General features: G+C 38.9%; 1 protein-coding gene across 13 annotated transcripts in view; it reads left to right on the plus strand.

Annotated features, from left to right (window-relative positions):
• adgrb3 (adhesion G protein-coupled receptor B3) overlaps nucleotides 1–22,212 on the plus strand; it is a 115,319-nt gene that overhangs the window by 41,139 nt on the left and 51,968 nt on the right. For 11 of the 13 annotated variants that reach the window (XM_034201921.1, XM_034201919.1, XM_034201923.1 and 8 more), the window contains 7 exons: nucleotides 5,897–6,007; nucleotides 8,457–8,618; nucleotides 13,523–13,687; nucleotides 14,439–14,603; nucleotides 16,323–16,487; nucleotides 17,035–17,136; nucleotides 21,839–21,945. In XM_034201921.1, coding sequence (XP_034057812.1) covers nucleotides 5,897–6,007; nucleotides 8,457–8,618; nucleotides 13,523–13,687; nucleotides 14,439–14,603; nucleotides 16,323–16,487; nucleotides 17,035–17,136; nucleotides 21,839–21,945 — 977 coding nt within the window. The remainder of the gene's footprint in view (nucleotides 1–5,896; nucleotides 6,008–8,456; nucleotides 8,619–13,522; nucleotides 13,688–14,438; nucleotides 14,604–16,322; nucleotides 16,488–17,034; nucleotides 17,137–21,838; nucleotides 21,946–22,212) is intronic. The other 2 variants (XM_034201924.1, XM_034201927.1) reach the window with 2 other exon arrangements.

The following is a 22,212-nucleotide window of genomic DNA, read 5'->3' on the forward strand; positions in this document are numbered from 1 at the left end:
ACACTTTAAAGTGTAGTGATAATGAAGTGGCTCTCATTAAGAGCTACATTTGTGACAGTCAGTCAGTCAGGCAGGAATGCATGGAGGGCAGGAAGCGTAGCGCCCCTGATAGAAGCTCCTGGTAGGGGCCTTTGAGTAAAGGCTCATTTCATGCAAGGTTAGACACATCAGTCATTGGACATGGGGCTGGCTTTTACTGCCTTTCAATAAAAGTACACATGGAACGCGTCCACACAGTGAAGATGAACCTGGAAATCAAATATCTTCCATTAGGGTGTCTGCTGCTGGCGTTATCATTGCTGGTGTGTCAGCCTAAAATTCTCTGCATGCGCTATTCAAAGCCTCAGTGATGATAAAGGTCATGGACCCTTTCATCCTCTTTGATTGTGTGTCGAGTCTTTATTTGTTTGTAATGTGCGCTGCGAGTACTTGTGGGACATTAATTAAATCAAACGTACATTTGGCCACTAATTAAGCTTGAACGCATCAGTGAGCTGTGATGGTCAAAAAAGGCTCTGAGCCCACCAGATCAGGCTCACATGAATATTTGGGCTTGGGCAGGAGAACACTGTCCAGAACTATCCATGTGTGCACATCTTTGACACTGTGATGAAGGCCTGTGCGGGCCACAGCACATTCAGTAACACTGTTGCCTTAAAATGGAGCCCTGGTACCCCCCTGTTATAACCTTCATGTATTGTCACCTGCTGAGGTCACAGCACAGTGGTTGCTAGATTGCACAGCCAGTAATTTGACCGGACATTTTGGCCAAAGGTTTCCATTGTTTTGGCTGTCTTCGGCTTCATCATGCAGTGTTATGCTAACAGATGCACCCTTTGAGATCAGCTACTAAAGCTCATTCAAACAAAAGAGTTATAATCCTTTCCACTGCGGCCAGACACGATAAGATCAACTTGCAAAGCAGTGTGACTCAAAAGACCAGCCGCCAAATTACTTCAGTTTCTTAAAGTTATATAATATCTTAGACCTTAAATGTCTAATCTTATCCCTCACCTCTTCATTATCAATCAATCAATCAATGTTTATTTATATAGCCCAATATCACAAATGTTACATTTGTCTCAGTGGACTTCACAGTTTGTACAGAATATCAGAATGACAATACAACACCCTCTGTCCTTAGACCCTCACATCGTACAAGGAAACACTTCCAAAAGTTTAAAGGGAAAAATGGGAGAAACCTCAGGGAGAGCAACAGAGGAGGGATCCCTCTCCCAGGACGGACAGACGTGCAATAGATGCCGTGTGTAAATTGAAAAGATAATACATTTGCAACATAGGTAGTCCAAATGTTTGGAAATGCATGTGTGTATAATAGGAAGATGAATCCACGAGGATATCCATCCAGGACCTATGATCCAGGACCACAGCCACGACTCAAGATCCAGGGCTCGCGATCCAGGACACAGGACCGCAGGATCATCCATGACTCCGGATCCCGGCGTATATAGACAACAAAATTATTATTATTATTATTCTCCTGATTTGTTAATAATCCCTGACATAAAGGAAAAAATGGCTGCCGTTATAAATTGATGGCACAGCACGGTTCTGGCTTACTCCTTTAAAAATCTCTACTGCCTCCACTTGAAGTAATTGCAGGTTTGATGTAGCACAGTGTTACTGAATAGAGCGCTAATTCTGCTTCTTACTTCAGCATACTAGGACTTTTTAAAATGGTAAAAACTGAGCTACAGGAAGAGGGTGTATGTATAAGTTTGCATTTGCCCGTGTGTGTGTGTGTGTGTGTGTGTGTATGTGTGTGTGTGTGTGTGTGTGTGTGTGTGTGTGTGTGTGTGTGTGTGTGTGTGTGTGTGTGTGTGTGTGTTGTGTGTGTGTGTGTGTATTTTCAGGTGTCTGTATTTCTTAAAAGTAGACAAATATCAAAGTTTGATTGCCGTTGCTTATGTCTCAGATACAGAATACTGGCAATTTTAGTGAGAGGAAATCATGTAGATGGTAACATATGATGCTGTTTGTATATCAGTATGAAAAGGAAAGTTAAGAAAATAAACAGCATTTACGAGTACATGTATATATTTGACCAGGGGTCCCTGTTTACAATGTACACTGTATCTTTAAACAACTTATTTATTCCAGTATGATGCAAGTTGCTATGATATTAATTATGGCCTTTCGCCTCACTTTGTTCAGTAAATACAGCACACTGTTCATTTACATCATTTCCATTACAGTATCGGATATATAGACTAGCTTATGAATGCTTTCTTCATATGCCAATTGTTCCCTCAGTTCTAACTAATTTCATGCATTTACTATCACAATATACTGAATATAAACTAAATCAGGTCTGCTTGTAAGCAATTCAGCAGCAACTTGTTCCCCCCATTGGATCCAGACTGTTGTAGATTATTTACTTTTTTAAATGCTTGCTGGAACACGCTGCATGGATTTGACCTTGTGTTAAAATGTGTTGCCTGCTGGGAAAGTAAAAGTGGCCATTGCTGATCTGTCTGCCAAGGTCATTGGAGTCATTCAGCTCCATATTTAAGGAAAATCTATTTAATCTTTCATAAGTATTACTAAAGAGCAATGCCACTGTTACTCAGTTTTGTCAATCCTGCTCCATTTATTGGTCACAATTAGAACCCTATAAATGTCATTCCTTAATTCTCAGGCTCAAAATGCATGCAGTCATTGTTTAATTCCAACAAGGGTATCTGTAAGCAGAACAAAGTGAATGAATCTGTCATTGCACAAAAGGAAAGAACGCTAACAATGACGGATTTCTCTGAATGACATTGCCCCGTGCTGTTTGAGCTTGATGGATATCAATAATAAGTGTTCACTTCAGTCTTGTCTGAAGGGCAGGCACCTCATTCATCTTAAACTTAATTTTCTTAAAAACACACTGTTCTGAATACTGGCCAGAACATGAAAATGATACCGTCTCAAACTGAGGAAATGAAATGACAGGCTAAATGCATCATCTGCGCTTTCTGCCTTGTAATACAGTGGAGACGCATTGTTTTGGGCTGCTTTGAATAATGGCAAACAGTCGGCCACCATCAGGTATTAAAATGCAGGTTTTTCTCTGATGTTCACGTTTATATAGCTACGGAATTGAATTAAATCAAAGTAGTTCAATTATACCGTTGTGCTTATTTCTCCTAGGTTTTCTGATGTCGTGTTTCGAGATTCTTCTATTTTCCATTCTACCTTCAGGCTCTTTGAAACGCAATGTTAGGATTAACATCTTGGCTTTGTGCCTCAAAAGAGATTCCAGTCATGTACAATTAAAACTGAGACTTATTATGCACAAAATTACCCATTTTTTATTTGTGTACTAAGAGATTTATCTTTTTTTGAATAGCTTCCTGTCCAGATTGATGAAGATATAATTACTCAAGCATCAGTGATGGAGAGATGAATCCGTGAGGATGAAAAAACTCTATCTAAAAATGTGTGAAGTTTGATTTATACAATGTGTGCTCTGTAATGAGTACACAGTAAGTTACTGACATCACGCTTAATGACATTTTTATAAACCTTTTCATGTTTCAATGCTTGTGTTGTATTGTTCATCACAAGCCGCATAGAGCTAGATGAGATTAGGTGTGACTGACTGCAGGGCAAATATAAATGTATAATAGGCTGAGTTGATCAATGTTTTGCCGAGGCAAATCATTTCCAAAGGTATGATGGAGTTACGATCAATGATAGGCGAGGACGGTCATGTTGATTAGTGTTTAAAAAGGACAGTGTATAATATAATAGCCTGCAGCATTATATAGGTCCTCCTTCATACAGACATGGAACAATCTACTTATATTAAAGATGCTTCTAAAAGCAGAGAACTGGGTAGTATGTAATAAAGTGAAATTCATTTACTTCAAGCCCTGTGGCCTTGTCTACGTTTGGGCTACAACTGTTGCTATGTTAGGGGTTACAGAACAGTAGGAATGATAATACAATTTCATTAATTGTTTTTTGCATTTTATAATGTATCTTAAAAGTAAAAACAATAAATAAATGCAAAGCCATGTTGTATGTATTGTCTAGCCCCACTGAGCCAAGTGGCATGAAAGTGCCTCCATATGCTTTCTTATAGCTCTCAGTGTTTAGTTTCACTATAAATTCATCAAAAACCAGTGAGCCCTGCTTTTTGTATGATTTCCTTCAAAGAAGCAGACATGCAGGCTGACTAAATCAGACAACCCTTTTATTCTGCTAAATGGGGAATTGGTTGATGATCCAAGACACCGCAGGGTAGAGCAGAACACAGTAAAGAGGTAACATGTCAAAGTATAAGTAGTTAGCATTGCACGACTGAACGCTAGATTAACTGCCCGCTGTTTGTCCAACCATCAGGGTACCTGCACACTTTTTGGTCCGACACAGACTCCAAACAGTGTGTTCTGCTTAAATTGAGCAAAACAGATTTGGACACGATCAAAACAGACTGAAGGACCTTTGAACGCGCTTATGAGTCTCGTTACTTTGTGCAGTCATGGTTCCTGAAGATCCAATCAGCTTCAAAAGGCTCCGATGTTTGTTTCTACCTGGCGGCTTCCTCTCCTTTCATTAAACCCTCGAAATATTCTAATTTTGTCTGCAAACACAAACACAGCTTTCCTGATGCTATAGTGGGAAGGGATGTTGTTTGAACACAACCAAGTCTTTTGGTCTTGATTTATTTATTAATTTTCCTTAATCCAATCATGGAACATGTTTGTTGATATCATTTGGCTAATGCCAACAGTCTGATGCGTGGATCAGACAACTGTCTTTTCATGTACTCGAGTGATTTACCGTATAATTAGTCCTAAAATCTCAGCTTTCAGTGGAACATGATCAGATGAGATGACATATTTCTCCCTCTAAGCCTCACTGTGAAGGAGGTCAGTCTCTCTAGGCTTACAGTCTGCTGTAGGGAATAAAGGAAACTGAGGCTACTAACTACATTAGAAGAGATGATTCAAACATCCCCACTATCAATGGCTGATGCATTGTATTGTCTAATGTACTAACATAAACTATGTGTGAATTTGTTGTTGATGCATCACCTACATTGCAAATGATAAAATCACCTCATAAGGACCACACTGTTGAGAGTAATGCTTTTGTTCAATTGAAATTCAAAAACAGCTTTCTAAGTAAGATAAATATAACAAAGAGTGTCGATTTACTTAAAACAGCTGCTGCAAAGTCTTAATTAGATACTATTATATATATATATATAGATATATATTGCAATACTGCAAGCATCACTTTTCTCAGTGTGGCGTCGGAACATTGTACTCATTGTCTCTTTGTCCCTTTACGGGAAACAAAGAGGGCATGCATTGTCATGAATACAGCTCAGAATACATTTGTCGAATTTTTTTTAAAAAAGGCTCACAATATTTACGACTGGGTAGACAAAAAGGAAATCCTGCAAAGATGACAAACTGTTGAGGAAACTGTGGATCAATAGCATGTTATCTCCATGACCCCCTCCTCTGTGGCTTCCTGATGGCTTACACATTTTTACTTTCATTCTGTTTTTCTTTTGTTTTCTGGGTGTGCAGGAGGGTGGGGAGGGGGGGAGGGAGCGAGGGAGGGAGGGAGGGAGGGAGGGAGCGGGTCTGATGAAGTGTAAGAGTTTTTTAAAAACAATGTGAGTTTATCTGCATGTTTGTATGTGTCTACGCTGTGCTTACAAGCTCAATTAATACTTCCAACTCACCCTTATAAATCCGTTGCATTGTTCTATGCCCTAGAGTCAAGGACAAATTAAATACAAACTTGTGTGGTCTTTGTTTCTAGCCATGTACTGCAGTTGCTTCGAACATATTGAAAAGAGTATGCTTTTGTTCTCAGAAAATCATGTTTAAGCCTAGATTTTTATATGAACCTCTACTTTGTCCCATAGAATATGGAATGATCGGAGAGCATACAGTAAAAAGTCAGCGGCCAAGATCAGTTCATGACACAAAGGCCCTGCAGGAGCAAGCTGAATCTGCTAAATTTATGGCACAAACTGGTAATACCGTAGTTATGTTTCTTTACTTTATTTTGTTAACTAAACTTAATTCCATCATGCATGCTCTCTATTGTACTGCACCTTTTAAGTGGAAATGTTTTGCATTATTATTTTTTCATTCTCTATTGCTACATATGAAGTAGGAAGATACATTTCCCATTTCTCTTAGAGTATTTACTTTGAATATAGAACATAATTGGGTTTTGTGGGTCTGTTTGTTTTATTGTCACACAGTGAGTTGGCAAGTGGGTTACTCGTACAGTATATTCATAGAATATTAATCAAACAGCCGTTTAAAACTAAGACCCTGATGTAGCTAATTATTTCCTCCAAGGCATGATAAATTAAATGTCATTCGATGAAAAAAACCCACCTATTCAGCCAAATATGAAACACATACTTGGCAAAAGTTGAACTGATAGATGCTGCCCTCAGAGATAAAATGAGGCTTTGTTGCTTAATCAAGTGTGGCATCCAATACATTAAAAACAGAATTTATCTAAATTCACAATGAGTTTTACAACCTAAGCATTTTTTTTTATAAATCAGAGAGTATTTCAATAAGTGACAGAACTATTAAAGCAAACCTTCAATTTGCTTTTTTAGTATTTAGTTGTTTTTGCCTTTTTTCCACAAGAAACATTGAATCCCAGTGGGTGGGTTTAGATCTAGCTGAGACTTTTTTATATATTTTTTTGTTGATTTTTGGGAAATGTTTTTCATGTGTTGTTCCATTTAAATTGCTGTCATCATTCGAAAACACCTTTCATTAACATCTTAATTTGCTACACACCATACATACATACCTATACTAACATATACTCATTAACACCTCTCCATGTTACACACGCCCTAGGTATGTTGTTTCCCTGTCGAGTCGCATCACTGTGCTTTTCTGTTTCTCATTCTCACACAATTTACTCTCCCTGTACTGCCTCATTTAACAAATTGATCCACCTTTCAGTCTATTTTATGATCTGCAAAATTAAGGGCAGGGTTTAGATCCTTATTTGGCTCAATCTACATGTCCGCGATAGTACATGCTGAGAAACTACTTTAAAGCATATTGTGCTTAAAATTATTTTACGATTGATTTGATGACTTCCAATGACATAAATGTATTCAGAGCTGCAATTGAAACTATTCCTCACATTAAATTACATCTCTAATGCATAAAGCCTCAAAAGGAAATGAATACTTCACCTGAGGGTTCAACATAATCAAACACCAATTATTCGGTGACTACGCTGATGCAGGAATTTGATTGCCCATTCACTTGTCACCAAATCATTTATTCCTTTTTTCATTTAGGCTACCATGGCTTTGGAAATCATCCCTCATCATGATAATCCACTTTATTTAGCATTTCATGGGTTTTTGACATCTGACCCTTTTAGACAATGAAGATTGAAAGGCTCAATGCTGTTTCTTCTTATCTTCTCTAATCTTTTTGATTTAACTCTAAAGATATCTTGAGATCAATTTAACAACTATGATTCTTATCTTTACTTATCCGGAACCAAATGCAAAATGTTATTATTTAATTATAATGTGAACACATGCAGATTTAAAGTATACTTGCCAAAACCTTGCATGTGCACAAAGGCCTGGACAATAGAAAGTCCACTCTCAATCTGTGGCTAAAAAATATATATTTCTTCTGGGTACTCGCAGTGATTGAGCTTTGAGCCACATTCACACAAGTGTAAATGGCTGTGACCTGCTGAATAAAATCAGCTAACTTTTTTCATTTTCCTCCACCCTTAGGAGTTAACAACTTAAGATTGATCATTTTTTGTCTCCTTTAACACATAATTTGCTCCACTGTTGTCAAGGTAACTAGAACGTTTGCTGCAGTGCAAGGGAATCCACATCTCAACCTTCCGAACTAACACCCATCCAATTCAATTTTATTTTTCTCAGACATTGTCCTTGCATGTACCCATGTTTTTATGACTTTTTCCTTTGTTTGTTGTCTGCTTTGTTTAAATATATTATTGGGTTTTATAGAAATGCATGCTGTATTTTCTTAAGGATGAAGTGAAACAGTTAGATGTTACCCTAATATCTACTGTTATTTCTATATAATCATAGCTATGCCTTCACTGTGATCTTTGCATAAATGCTTATTTTGATGTAAAAATAAAATCTCTCCTGAACTAAAAAGATTATTGTCAATGCAAATGCTTTTTCTATGATTGTAAAACACTTTATTATGCTACATACAAATGAAATCAACTGAAGAACTAAGCCAGTATTTATCAAAGATCACATAGAGGTATATACATGTACAATAGTTATGTAAATCCTAAAGCCCCCACTTCACCCCAACGTGCCTCATGTTGGCCCCTCCCCATTTGACTCAACCTGCCAACCTTGCCCCGTACTGTAAGCCCTGCACAAGGACCATATTGCTGCATTTAACTAGTGTCACCCTTCTCCCACACAGGTGAATCAGGTGCAGAGGAGTGGTCCAAGTGGAGCTCATGCTCTGTAACATGCGGTCAAGGGTCGCAGGTGCGAACAAGAACATGTGTCACACCATACGGAACACACTGCATCGGCCCTTTAAGAGAATCAAGGGTTTGCAATAACACTGCCCCTTGTCCAGGTAGTGTTAGCCGCAGATTCTTGAATATTAATGTTTTGCTCATTTGTTGTGTGTAGGAAGAAATGTGTTGCTGTGTTTTAACAAACTTTTCAATTTCTCTTATTTAAGAATGTATGATTACTGCAGTTATTATTACTATAATGAATCTAATGCTTTCTTTTCTTTGATGTTATTTTTGTGTATTTTATTATCACGTTTGTGTTTTTCATTTCATTTAACTGTGAAGCGATTCATCAGCATTGAAATGGTTTAATGACATTTGGTTCTGCATCGCGCTTGGGGAGCAGTAGATTCTGATATGTTGTCAGCTTCATTTCCTTGAAGGTCAGCCATACATTTTTAAAATAGCTTGGCAGTATTTCTGCAAATGCGCTGGGAAGGCATTTCTTCCTCAATCCATGATGGCAGGGCAGATGAGTCACTGGCAGGCAGGTATCTGCATCAGATGCTTCTCTGACTGGTGGTTGCAGCGCTAATGTTTGTCTGTATGCGGACAGAGTGTCGTCCTAAACAAGTCTACCTTATCCAGTTTTGTTAACAAAGACAAATAGAAGGGATGAAACTCTGTACTCATGTTTTGTTAAGGTATTTGATGGCACTGGTTAAGGTAGTGCTTCTGAATCTGCACCACTCTTAGGTGATTATGGCTGGTAAAAAAATAACTACTGCAAGCTGCATCCTTGGACAAACTGATCTATGATGTACTGTACTTCATTTTTAGATGTGTCATGTGGAAGTGGGAAGTTGGCAGTTGGCAGTTGGCAGTTTTCAGAAGGGTCACTCTCTAACTGTGCGTGGACATTAAGAGCTAGAACGAGAATTAGTCATTTCAAAGAGCAGTTGTCTAAATACCAGGCTTGGTGTGTCTCCTCTTTTGCCATTATTTTTAGCCCGGACAGCATTAAAGTTCCAATTTCTCAAAAGCTACACAGCCCAATCCCAGGTATATGCATTAATTTGCATGAAGAATTATTAATTTAGAGGCAGAGCTGCCCATTCATTAATATCCTTGATTTATTTTAAGACCTGTAGACGTTAGGCATTTGCTCATGGCTTATTGTAGATCGAGAACTTTCCTTCGCATCAACACTTATCACCTAATAACTGGGCCATAACACTCTGGTTCAATTCAAAATTAATTTTGACTGCGTTAGAGCTTCTCATTTTGGGAGAAAATAAAAGAGGGAGAGGCTTTTTAATGTATACAATGTCAGTATTGTTAATTTATTGTATTGTGTCATTTGATTTTTTAAGTAGACCACTGCAGTTCTGTTTTCTCTTAACTTAGGCTTAGTTATAATAATAATAATAAACTAGTACGGGGATATCAAAGTAAGTTTTGCTTTAAGTCTTCTTAAAATATAAAGCACTCCAATATCCCAGACAGATCAATTCCCTCTGTTCAAATTGTGAGTAGTATGCCAAGGTGGAAAAATACCTCCAAAATAGCCTATTAAATAACAGACACATCACAACCAGTCTAAAAGCAACCTTACCTTAGAGCCAACGTCGCCGAAAACATCAACATCACGGATGAACAATGGATCAGGCGCTGCAGGCTGAAATCAGTTCTGTTGTTGGGCCTCCAATCCCACTTATGATCCGGCTCTTCCAACACAATGCTTCTGCCAAAATATGATAAAACTTCTGCTTTACAATATATTCCTTTTACCTGAATCATCCCCTTTTTTAACCAAACCATTAACCCTCATATGTATTATTTATTTATTTTATTTTATAATTCTGGAGTAGTTTTGCAGAAGAAAGCAGTCCAATCCTATTAGATTTTTTTTACAGTAAAGGATTTACCTGCAGGGCCAATGCTCACATCCAATATAACATTTGTGTTTAACTATAGCACAGAATACAATACAAAAGAAAGACAAGGTCAACATCCAGTATTGTGATGTAACTATCTAAATAATTTAAACTCGCACTGCATGGTTTCCTCAAAACACTGCACACTAAGTGCAAACAGCAATATCAGGAATAAAACAGAGCATTGTGTTACCCATTGCGTCATGGGTGGTGTACTTTCAAAATGGCTAGACTTACTTTCATTTACTTGAGTTAATATAAATTATTTATTGTTACAAACATTTCGCAATGTGTAGTTGGGATTTTATTAACTTATTATCGTATCAGTCAACGTGAGAACACTAAATAAATCGCTATCTAATTTTAAATAGTTTTGCACTAGAGATATGGTTCCGTCCATGCCATTAAAGCCCACTGCCACCAAAAACACATGTAAAAGCCATACTGTACCTTTAAATGTTTTTATGCAAATGCATTTTCTCAGCTTGTTAAACTAGCAGAGTGAATACAAAAATGTACCAATTAATCGAGCATGCGCAGACGCATTTGTAACGCACCTTCATACAGGAAGTTAATGCATCCGCAGATTTATTTTCAAAATAAAACTACGCTAGCTGTGCTAATGCCACTGACGTGTTACTCAACGGCAAAGGTAGCGTTTCTGTGAGTTTTAAATGTGTTTTTGGCGACAGTGGAGTTATTGTTGCTTGGAGGAGTAAGAGTATAACTTCTCCTTCAGGCTTGGGCTGTTGTTTGATTGTGGTTTTGTTATGGGATTTGTTGACAAGAAGCCTGGTAAATGGATACAATTACGTCATAATTAGCATGTAAGCAAAGCTTAAACATGCAAGAACATAACATTATTTGAGTGTTTTTTTTATCTATTGTAATTAATTCAATTATTAGACCGTTTCTTTTTTTAGTCATCAACTTAGTTTGAATGCAGAATGTAGTTACCTGGAATAAACAGAGGACATTTGCATAAGCAGTATTAGCTTCCATGGAAACAAAACATAGGCAAACACGGCAGGTGCATTACAAACTACAGAAGAAAACACTTACTACGTTACAATCTATAAAATATTACAATAATGAAATCTGATCATAACCACATCTTATTTCATAAAGAAACAAAGGAGGAAAAGTGCTTACAAAATATTAAAGACTGAAATAAGTTGTTTATTTTATTATGTACCAGTTAAATTGGGCACCAGGGGAAGGCTATGTGAAAACATTAAAACCTCACTGGAGTGATATGAAAGAGATCAACTAAATCCCAGTTTACCTCAAATTAATGAAAACATTCTTGGCAAAGCATTTACTTTGTCCACGAACTTGTGCTGGTCCAATCATTTCCCCTCTTACAGCACAGTCAAATTGCTCATTGCCACACCAGGGAAATTATGGCTACAGTCAGAAAAAAAAATTAGGAAGCAAAATCCTATTCCATCACTGATACAGAAGCTTTGTTGACAGCCGCTTTGAACTTGAAATGTCCAAAGTAAATGCTTTGGCCACCAAGGGACACTTAGCTAAGTGCATCAACGCAGCGCCTAGAGACAGTGCCTGGTACAGACACTAACCCCCCCCTTATGGCAGACCATCAGCTTGATCCCAATATCCAACTATTCTACAACCGATCCTGAGATACAACTAATATACTGCAGGAACATTAAAGCTATAGATAGTGAGCCCTCTAAAGTGGACAAAGTAGTCCTACATACATTTCCAAAGATCTTAAACCCCCTTTGTATTCCATATCTCAGTGTTTTTTCTGATTGTATAATTTGAGCTTTATTTAACCAGCTACAGTAAGAAACTTTTGGTAGTGCAGTGTGATTTTGGTTTGATACAATTTCAGTCCCCTGAAAGCTTGTTTGGGCGCCTCAATTCTGTCAGTAAATTCACTTTATCCCTGGTATAAAGAAGCCCGATGCTTTTTAAACTAATAACAGAAGTTTAGCTTTTACATTTTGAGTTGTGTTCATTATTTGAAATTGCTCCTACATTTAGCAACACTGCAACTGCCAAGACAAGGCAGGAGGTGTCTAACTTCTCTCTGACTCTCAGATTCTCACTTTTTTCTCTCCACAGAAAACGTTTTAAGCCAATAGCAAATATCCTCTGCAGATCTTTAATAACTCACCACACCGTCAGCTAGAACCCAGTTAAACTTATACTCAAACCTAATGCAATATTCGCGAGGAGCGATGCCTTTTGCAATCCAAAAAGTATTTTAAAAGCATCTATTCCAATATATGTATTTTAATAAGAAATGTATGAATATTAGACATTTACTATATTCTTTTGAAGAAAATTATCTGATGTGTTAAATAGTGTAAATGCAGAAAATGCATTTAAATTATAAGTTTGTGAAATGATTAAAAAGAAACACTATATGCCAGACAACATTATAGGCTCTGAAACATGCAAGCATAATTTACTCAGGCTCTGATGAGGAAACACCATATTAAACATGTCAATAAACATTTTCCCCTTGGATTTGGGCTGTCTATGCTGATACTGAGTCTGGGTGGCCATTTTATTACGAATCGTAAAATGTTGGCAGTTATTCAGAGGTCTGGAACCAGGTTACGGGCTGTCTGCTTTGAGCATTACCATGATAAGTATGTTGGTGCAACGACAGATTTGCAGAACCATTGTTAGCCCACATTAACCTGAAGGTTCGCAGCTATTAGATTCCCAGTCAACCAAGAAGACTCAGCAAACTGTAACGCTGTGCAGACCTGCTGCTCCGACACCCATACCTTGAGAATCAGGCTTCCCATGTTAAAAACTGCTGTGTTAAAGATTGACATAATTATCATATTCTTTGCCTTTCCTGTGGCTAGAAGCATTGTTAGTGGGATGACATTTATTATAATGTATTAAATGTATGGAGGTGATTGAAGCTTGCGGCTGAGGCTTTGTAAAGCCCCGCTGTGTCTGTGTGCTCAGTGTTTAATTTACATTAGTTTTGATTGATTTTATTTCATTTATTGCGTGCAGTTTTTGTTATGGGTGTGTTTATGCAATAGCAGAGACAGAGACATTGATTAGGCCTGACGCCTTTTCTGTGCCCGCAGTACACGGTGTATGGGAGGAGTGGTCACCGTGGAGCCTGTGCTCATTCACATGTGGCCGGGGGCACCGCACTAGGACTAGGAGCTGTGCCCCTCCCCAGCATGGAGGCAGGGCCTGTGACGGACCTGAGACCCAGACTAAGCTTTGCAACATAGCCCTATGCCCAGGTATCGTCTATCTGCTCTGTAAATATATTCAAAATAACAATATTTATAATTTTCCCTGAAGGCATCATGATGAATGGTCTCATTTCAAAAGATCAATTTTTGAGAATGGTAGCAGTTTACCTTATATATTTCTATATATAATCCCCAATCAATACAGAGCTTCAAAGTTGAGTAAAAAACTGAAAAGGAGCCAGGTCTGTGGTGCGTTTAAAGAAACAGTTCCTATACTGTAATGCGGTTTAGGAAACCCTGTTGAGAGTCACTACTGTAGGCTAATACTCAAAATATCCTATCCATACTTGCCTGTGAATGGTAAGCAGATTAGTAAAGATGAATTTTTCCACACAGTACATGTTAGCTTTGCTCTTGTAACAGACTACTTGAAAAAAACACTCTATCCCTGTTGCTTTCCCTCTGCCCAGACAGGGGAAAAGGAAGAAAGCTGACATACACTATAAACTCTGCAGTTTTTGCCCTTGCCATTTAATAATATAAATCTTAACATGATGATATTGTAAACACCTTTTATGTTTTATTCTCCTTTTGCCTTTGGCTATGTTGGGAATTCTAACGAGAGCAGGAAACAAGCAGTACAATTCTCGAAGAATCTTCAAGTAGTCATGTCATTCTTTCTGCTTTTTGGCTTCCAATCTGAGAGAGAATAGTGATCTGAATATCTCCTCTCATTTCTGTCTGCCCTCTTTTTGCCTTCACATGGGACATGCTTGTTGGGTTGTGGTTGGTGCCTCAGTGGACGGACAGTGGCAGGAGTGGAGCTCTTGGAGCGATTGTTCGGTGACCTGTGCCAATGGCACTCAGCAGAGGACCAGGCAGTGCTCAGCGGCCGCCCATGGGGGATCTGAGTGTCGCGGTCACTGGGCAGAGAGCAGAGAGTGCCATAATCCTGACTGCACAGGTAAAATCCTGAGCCTCTTAATTCTATATCCGCTTTGATGTCTAAATACGAAATCATGAATTAAATTGAGGGGGAAAGGAACGAGTCAAAACAATCCGTCCCATATTGTCCTAATCATCATCAACCTATATTATCATAACTATCAGTTTAAAATATAAAAAGCCGCCAGATTTTCCTGAAATGTATTACTCTTTCTGTTGCGTACTGAAAGGCTCTGCAGCAAGAATCAAGCCATGTTGTAAGAATCAAGAATAATGTCTAAGACCATGCTCGATCAATTGGATTTGTGAAATCCATTTAGATATACTATGCCTTTCACATAATTCAGGGTTAGCTGTCGGAACTGTCTGTCAACATCATAGATGTATTAGAGGCTTGACTATGTCAGCTTAGCGGTCTCCATCAGGCTTTGAATTGTCTGATCATATGAAGGGCCCGAGCACTCTCATAATCTCCTGATGCAATTTTCACTGTAACAGCCTAAAACAGCTGGCTTTGTTTCGCTGGTATGTGTGTGGCGAAGATATTCCTCTGAAATATTTTTAACTAGTCAACCTTTATGCTCTCTTGGTCCCTTTTAAATATGCTTCTGAATGCGTATTTCCAATTTGTGCTTATGATAATGAAGCAGAAGATGCTGTTGTTTGCCTCACGGTGCGATGATGCATTATACAATTTATTTATTTAATGAGGCCTACCTATTTAGCAATTCTTATTTGTTTGCGGGGTGAGAGATCAAACATTAGCGATACAAAGCCGTCTAAGCCTCCATTGAACACGTCAGCATGTGTCCATGACTGCTGGAGGCTTTGCTCTTCTCTGTAGAACAAAAAAAGAGTTCATTACAAACCCAATATGTTTTTCAGAAGCAGTCAAAATTATCTTTGACTTTAAGTTAGTGTGCTTCAAGGCAACAGACATTCTTTTGAATGAAAAACAAACTTAAATATAGAAAAAAAACGGACTAATGACTACAATAGAGACCTGTGTAGGATTTGAATCAAAGGTATTTTTTTCAAGATTTCAAGATTTTCTTCAGGGCTGCTGGCGCAATGAGCTCTTTGTTACCCATGAGCATGCATCTGTCTGAGGAATCAGCTGCTCTGAGGAGGGGCCGAGGCTTCACTATCTGCAGGGATTTGATCAATGTCTTGCGAATAGTCTTAGCCAACAGGTCACAATGGTGTCGGTTTTGTCTCTCTTTCGGATACATCTGCGACAAAGGTTAGTTGGAGGACATGAAATGGCCCCGCATGTGTGAAGGAAGGGGTAAGCGGAGGTTAAAATGAAAGTGTGTTTCCTGCTCACTGGGCGTTGTACCTTTCCGTTCAGACAAGGGCACGTGATTTACTACATTGCTGAAGGGGAGCATCTGTTTTTTTGTCTAATGCACAATTTAACAGTGTTCATTACAAGGGCATAAAACATGCTGCTGGTTTGGAAACTTCAGCATAAATACCTTTTAATATTGGCAAAGTGAATGGAATAATCACCACTCACAGTGCAGCTTCTTTAGCCATAAAACACACATTCTCCTGATTATTCAAAGTCATCTTCAAAAACTGTATGTAGAAACAGAATTATTGGATAGCAAAATAAATACATAATAATCAACTCATCAATAAAATAAAAGCTTCCATTACATATAATAAGATATACACATGTTATTGTTATGCCACTGAGAGTATGTGTTTCTAACAGAGGATGATTTTGTTCCAGCTAACGGCCAGTGGAATCCTTGGGGTCCGTGGAGCGGCTGCTCTAAGTCTTGCGACAGCGGTTGGAAGAGGCGAGCGCGAGTGTGTCAGGGGGCCGCGGTCACTGGGCAGCAGTGTGATGGCAACAGAGAGGAAGTCAGGAAGTGCAGTGAGCAACGATGTCCAGGTGAGCCAAAGGATAATAAGACTAAAAGCTGAATGAGAGTGAGGAGATGATTATCTCAGAGTGTATGACATGTTACATAACAGATTCTGAAGAGGAGATGCTTGTAAGTGGCTACAGAGGAGAGATGAACAAGTATGAATATAAATTCCAACAAATTAAGTCAGATACTGCTGACTCATTAATGCAAGTATCATCAAATCGTATTATGTGATCTTCAATTCAAGTTCCTTTTTGAAGTGGAGTCTTTCTCTTAAAGTCACTTAATAATACTGTTCTCTGAAGTAAATAAAAGAGTATTCCCGAAAGATATGTTATTGTTTTAATTATAATTATAATTATTATTATCACCTCTATGCACAAATATTGTGATTAAAGAAGTGTACTACATATCATCAACAGCATACTTCTATTCAACAATACTATACCGCTTTGATCTCCTATATTTCCATACCTCCGTGTGTCATATGAAGAAAGTGTTGCATCATATTGGAAATACTGAAAAGCTCATTGAGCCATGTAGTTACATTTGTATCACTTTGCTTTTAAGCGCCATATGAGATTTGTCCGGAGGACTATGCAGTCTCAATGGTGTGGAGAAGGACGCCTTCAGGAGAACTGGCCTTTAACAGATGCCCACCCAATGCCACAGGTAAGGACAAGAGAAATGACTTTATTTATTTGGTCTATTGCCCCATTTCTAAATGGGATAGTCTTTTTTTACATTGTGATTACCTGTCCCGCCTACCCTAAGGATGCCATTTGAATACATTTTAATATGGACAGTGTGAAGTCAGCCTTTCTCTTTGATAGGTATACAGCTGCTTCATTGATTGACCATAATTTGACTTATTTTCGAGGAATTGCAGTTTGAATCACTCCAAGAAATGCAAATGTCACACTAGAATTACGCTGCAATTTCACACTAAGTGTCAGTGTTTGAATACACTATACAATCCTACCAATAATGCTACATAATGAGGCATAACACTCAATTTCTGCCACCTAGAAAGCTATCCCTCAGTATAGAGGTTATTAACAATAATGGTTAAAGTTGCTGGCCTATTCGTTGTTGATGGTTTTTAAAATCACCAAAACATCACGATTTTGGATGTGTCCCCCATCTGAGGAGAGAGCGCATATCCCTTCATCCCACATCCACATTCAGTGATGTAACTCATGGCTACACCCGTCAGTACGCAGCATGTGCAGCAAATGGATTTTTTTCAAAACCGTGATTCTGAGAGCATTGTTGAAGAAAAGCGCACGGAGGTCTGTTTTCAGACATTAGGCAGAAGCTTTAATATGTGCACGGAGGAAGGAGCATTAGAGCAGAGGATGTGAGTTCTCCACTGGGGCGAGACTAACACTCAGCTTTAAAAAAAAAAAATTTAAAAAAAAGAGAGAAAGAGCGGAGAGGATGAAAGGAATGCATCCTCTGTTTAAGCTGATATGATACAGGGTTGCTTTTGTTCTTGTTGAAGGTCAGTTCGCCAACAAACAGACAACAGGACAATGATGTGCTGTTGGTTGCTAAAGTTACAGGTTGGGTTGACACGTTGAGCTGTTTAAATTTAAACATTGAAGGTGTTCTCAGTTGACATTTCCTCTACAACCATAAAATGGCTAACTGGCAAACTAGATGTAGCAGCAAACACACTGTCATTCACAGATGGCTAACCTGGGGCAAAGTTACGAAGAGCAAGATTTACTAGCCTGACGTTGGCTTTCCGGCTTGACATTAGTTTATATGGCTAATAACAGTTTGTCACCACAAAGCTGTTTTCAACTCACAGTAATGTCTTTTTGTGTAGCTTTATTTTCTCTCTACGATGTTGATGTAAATGTAACATCTCTGCTGACTAGGAGTATAATTGACATCAAGATGTGGCTTCATTTGCCAGATGTAGGTCAATCTGTCAGGGTTGAGACATTTGGCGAAATAATTTGGGTTCCTTACTGAGAAGTATCCTATTAATATGTAAAGTAATGATATTTAAAAATGCAGGTGTGGACAGTGGACATTAATAATGAATCAATCCCACTTTAATTTGCTATATCAGAGGTTGCATTGACTAATGTAATACAGAAATGTGTCCACAATGTAGTGTTATTTTCGATAATCACACAGTAGGTCATACAGTACATTAAAGCAGACCTTAGTTGATGGACTCGGTACTTCTGCAATCACAGGATGTGTGCACACCAATTCAAACACACAGGGTGCTATATTACTCTACCAGAGAGCCAGGTCCTTTGAAGCATGTGCAACAGAAGACCAGTATCATGATAAAAGGCTAAAATAACAGAGAGAAGACATTGTTCATGTTTGAGCACAGTGCATCCCAGGGTCACTGACCAGAGGGGGGGGGGGGTGGACAATAGTTCAGGTTAGGTCAAGTTTATTTGTATTTTTCATCACAGTTCCCGTGTCAGCGGGTTTCACAGAGCCCTGTAATGAACCTGTAAATGAAAACAGCACCGCCCAACCTTTGACTTGTAATTAGATCAAGGTCAAACTCACATAACTCCTAATTAGAACATGTGAAAAGAAATCAAAACGCCTCGCAGACAGATCTCCTGTGTCCACGACAGTGAGACAAGTAATGGCAGCTGCGAGCGGGTAAACAAAGATGAAATATTGATCAGCAAAGGCAACAAAACAAAACGTGCGACATGGATGCAGCAAGACTGTTTTGGTGAAGCATCAAAATGTGTTGGGGGGGCTTCAGCGCCCACTCCGCCGTAGTCACTGTCGTCATCAAGGTCAGTGCAGGAACAGCACCCAGGGCAGGGGCGTCAGCACCACCACGGTCATCATGGATGACAACTGCCACCACAGGCGAGAAGGGGGGAAAAGTCGAGAGGATACACACACACACACACACACACACACACACACACACACACACACACACTCAGCAGATGGATTTGTGCGCTATGGATCACACAAAGGTTCATACATTGGTCTTTCCAATGTTATTAAATATGCTAATAAATGCATACCTTACTGATACTCCCATGTGATATTTACCCAGCAGTAGAGATTCTTCTTGTCTACATTATGCTCTTATTCATATGCCTCTCTCATTAGATCCCCAAATCTCAATTATCAATTAAAGTTTGAGTCACCCAACTGAGAGAGGAGCAATTAAAACAACATAACCACATGTTATTAACAAACCCTTCACAGGTTAATGTGGAGGAAGATGATGTTTAGCAACATCATTGAGATTGATTGAGGCAATTTTGTTTGTGACATTTAAGTCATTCACTTTCTTGATGGTATTGGTGGCAGAGGTTTGAATGCTTCTTTCTTTCTTAAAGTAGGAGATTTTTGTTGTTTTCCATTAATGGATTCAGCAACATTAATCTTAGAGTGCTTTTAGACATTGCTTTTGTGTTCCTCCTCTGTCAGTAAACACTATTTTGAAGAGCATTGTGTGAAGAAGAAACTTTTCTTTAGTAGCTGCAGAGTTGAGGACGCTGTTAAAAAGGGACTGGGACAGATCAATGCCATGGAGAACTGCAGCCTTAATTTTTGATCAAGCTAGTCTTCATTGACCAATATTTACATATTCAACCTACTTTACACATATCACTGAGGGAACACGAGATGACAGATTGGTGCAGAATCAGAGCAAAAGCCTCTCATCGCTCTTCTCTGACATTTTTTGATCCCACTACGGACATGGATCCAGGCCAGGAGGGATCCAGTTCTTATACCTGAAAAAATATATCTATTAACCTAATGCAGATATTAAATGACGATGGGACCCTTTGTATAAAATACAGACTTCATCTCTTGTTGACTGTTATTCATTTAAGTATATCACAAAGGCACTTAAAGGGTGCTTATGAAAATGTTTTATTATATTTAATTTTGTACAGCTAATAAATAAAAGCAGTATTTTTTTTAAATAAGTTTTTTTCCCCTGCTAAAAAGCAAGGAAAAAAAGAGCTCTAGTCCAGGCATTTTACCTTTAAATTGTTTTGGCCTAGGGCAATTTATATGCTGTTATGCTGCATCATAATTGCAAAATACAATATAACCCTAAAATAAAAACAAGCAGCAGCTCATCAAACATTGTCTCACCATTGCTTCTGATTCATATATTTTTATAATCAATAACAAATATTTGTATCTTGTATTTTAGGAACTTGACCTCTTCTTAATGCTTTGTGTCATTTTTCCAATTCCCCCTTAGAGCACAGTCTTTCTCCGCTTACAATGACCTTTAGGAATGTCAGAGCCACAACTGAGGTGAATCTCTAATTTCTAGGTAGCATCATAAATATAAAATTTAAAAATTGTGAGTATGAGCTCCTCGAAGACAATTAGAATAACATTGTGAAAACATTCTATTCTGGGCCGGCACCGGGACTGTAAAAGTGAACAAAAACAGCTCAGGTGGAGCCATTTTGGAGGGAGACGTATGCTCAGTGTGCCGTAGAGCTGTGGGCTGTCTCATAGTGCTGCATGGGCGCTCCCGGGATATAGCAATGTGTGGTGTGCACTCATGGCATCTCCAGGTAGTAGCAGTGGAAAGAGTGGGCGTAGGAGGTGTGGCTTTGATCTCCCGTCTGTGTGTGCTAGTGTGTGAAAGACAGAGAGGGAGAGAACAAGAGATAGCGATGGGTTTATGTGAAGCACCAATGCCAGGGGAGATGTTTTGTACTGTGGGAGTTTTTCCTCAGGATGTCAAGGACCTGTGTTGGAGGGGTGGGGTGATGTGTGAAGTGCACTCCACCGAGTCAACAGCAGAGAAGGTTTGATGTTGGACCCCGATGTAGGATGTGTACGGCGATGTGGGTGGATATTGGGTGGTTCTGCTATTTTGGGATCACTGTTTAAATGCCTGACAGCTATAGCTGAGCTGCAGCATGCTTGAATAAGCCCCTGTAAGTTCTATTAACACACAATATGTATATATGGAAAGCAAAGCGGCCGGGTCTTATAATATAAACCGGTTCTGTTCAAATACTGCAGCACTCTCCTTCCAGAAACATCTCTCCGTCTTTCTAAAATGTGCTTCAACTTTACTGCAAAATGTAATGGGAGACATCAAATTGTGATGGTGAGTGATGGGCACCAGAAGTGGAGAATAGGGAAAAAGATAAGTCTTTCATGAAAATAATTAATACCTCTGTCTTCTTCTTCCTTTTTTGTCTCTCTCCATCTCCCAACTCCCTCCACCACTTCCATCTGCCTTTCTTTTGCCTTGCCTTTGGTCTTAATCCCATACCCCCCTCCCTCTCCACACTCTCATACGCCTGCATCCTCATCTCCCCTCTCCTCCCTCCCTCGCTCTGTCTCCTCTCCAAATCTGTCGCTGTCTCCTTCCCCTCTACAGGCACCACTAGTCGACGCTGCTCTTTGGATCACCGTGGTATGGCCTTCTGGGAGCAGCCCAGCTATGCTAGATGCATAACAAATGAATTCAGATACTTGCAGCAATCAGTAGGTGCAAAGTCAGCTTCCTTTCACTGCCTCTGTTTCCAATGCATCATAAATTACCTCCGCGGTGTTTTCCCCCTCCCCCTCATTCCCATCACACCAGAGCCAAAGATTAACCACTTCAATAGCAGAGCAGATTTAAACACTGAGTATTCCATCTAGTCTGTGTAATACATAGTCATCCTTGATTCCTTTTAGCGTTTTGATTTCGTTTTTGGAATGTTCTTATCTGTTTTTTTTTGTTGTATTCATTTGTCTGCTTTATTTTAA

The sequence above is a fragment of the Gymnodraco acuticeps genome, unplaced genomic scaffold (assembly GCF_902827175.1).
Source record: "Gymnodraco acuticeps unplaced genomic scaffold, fGymAcu1.1, whole genome shotgun sequence".
Lineage (NCBI taxonomy): Eukaryota > Metazoa > Chordata > Actinopteri > Perciformes > Bathydraconidae > Gymnodraco > Gymnodraco acuticeps.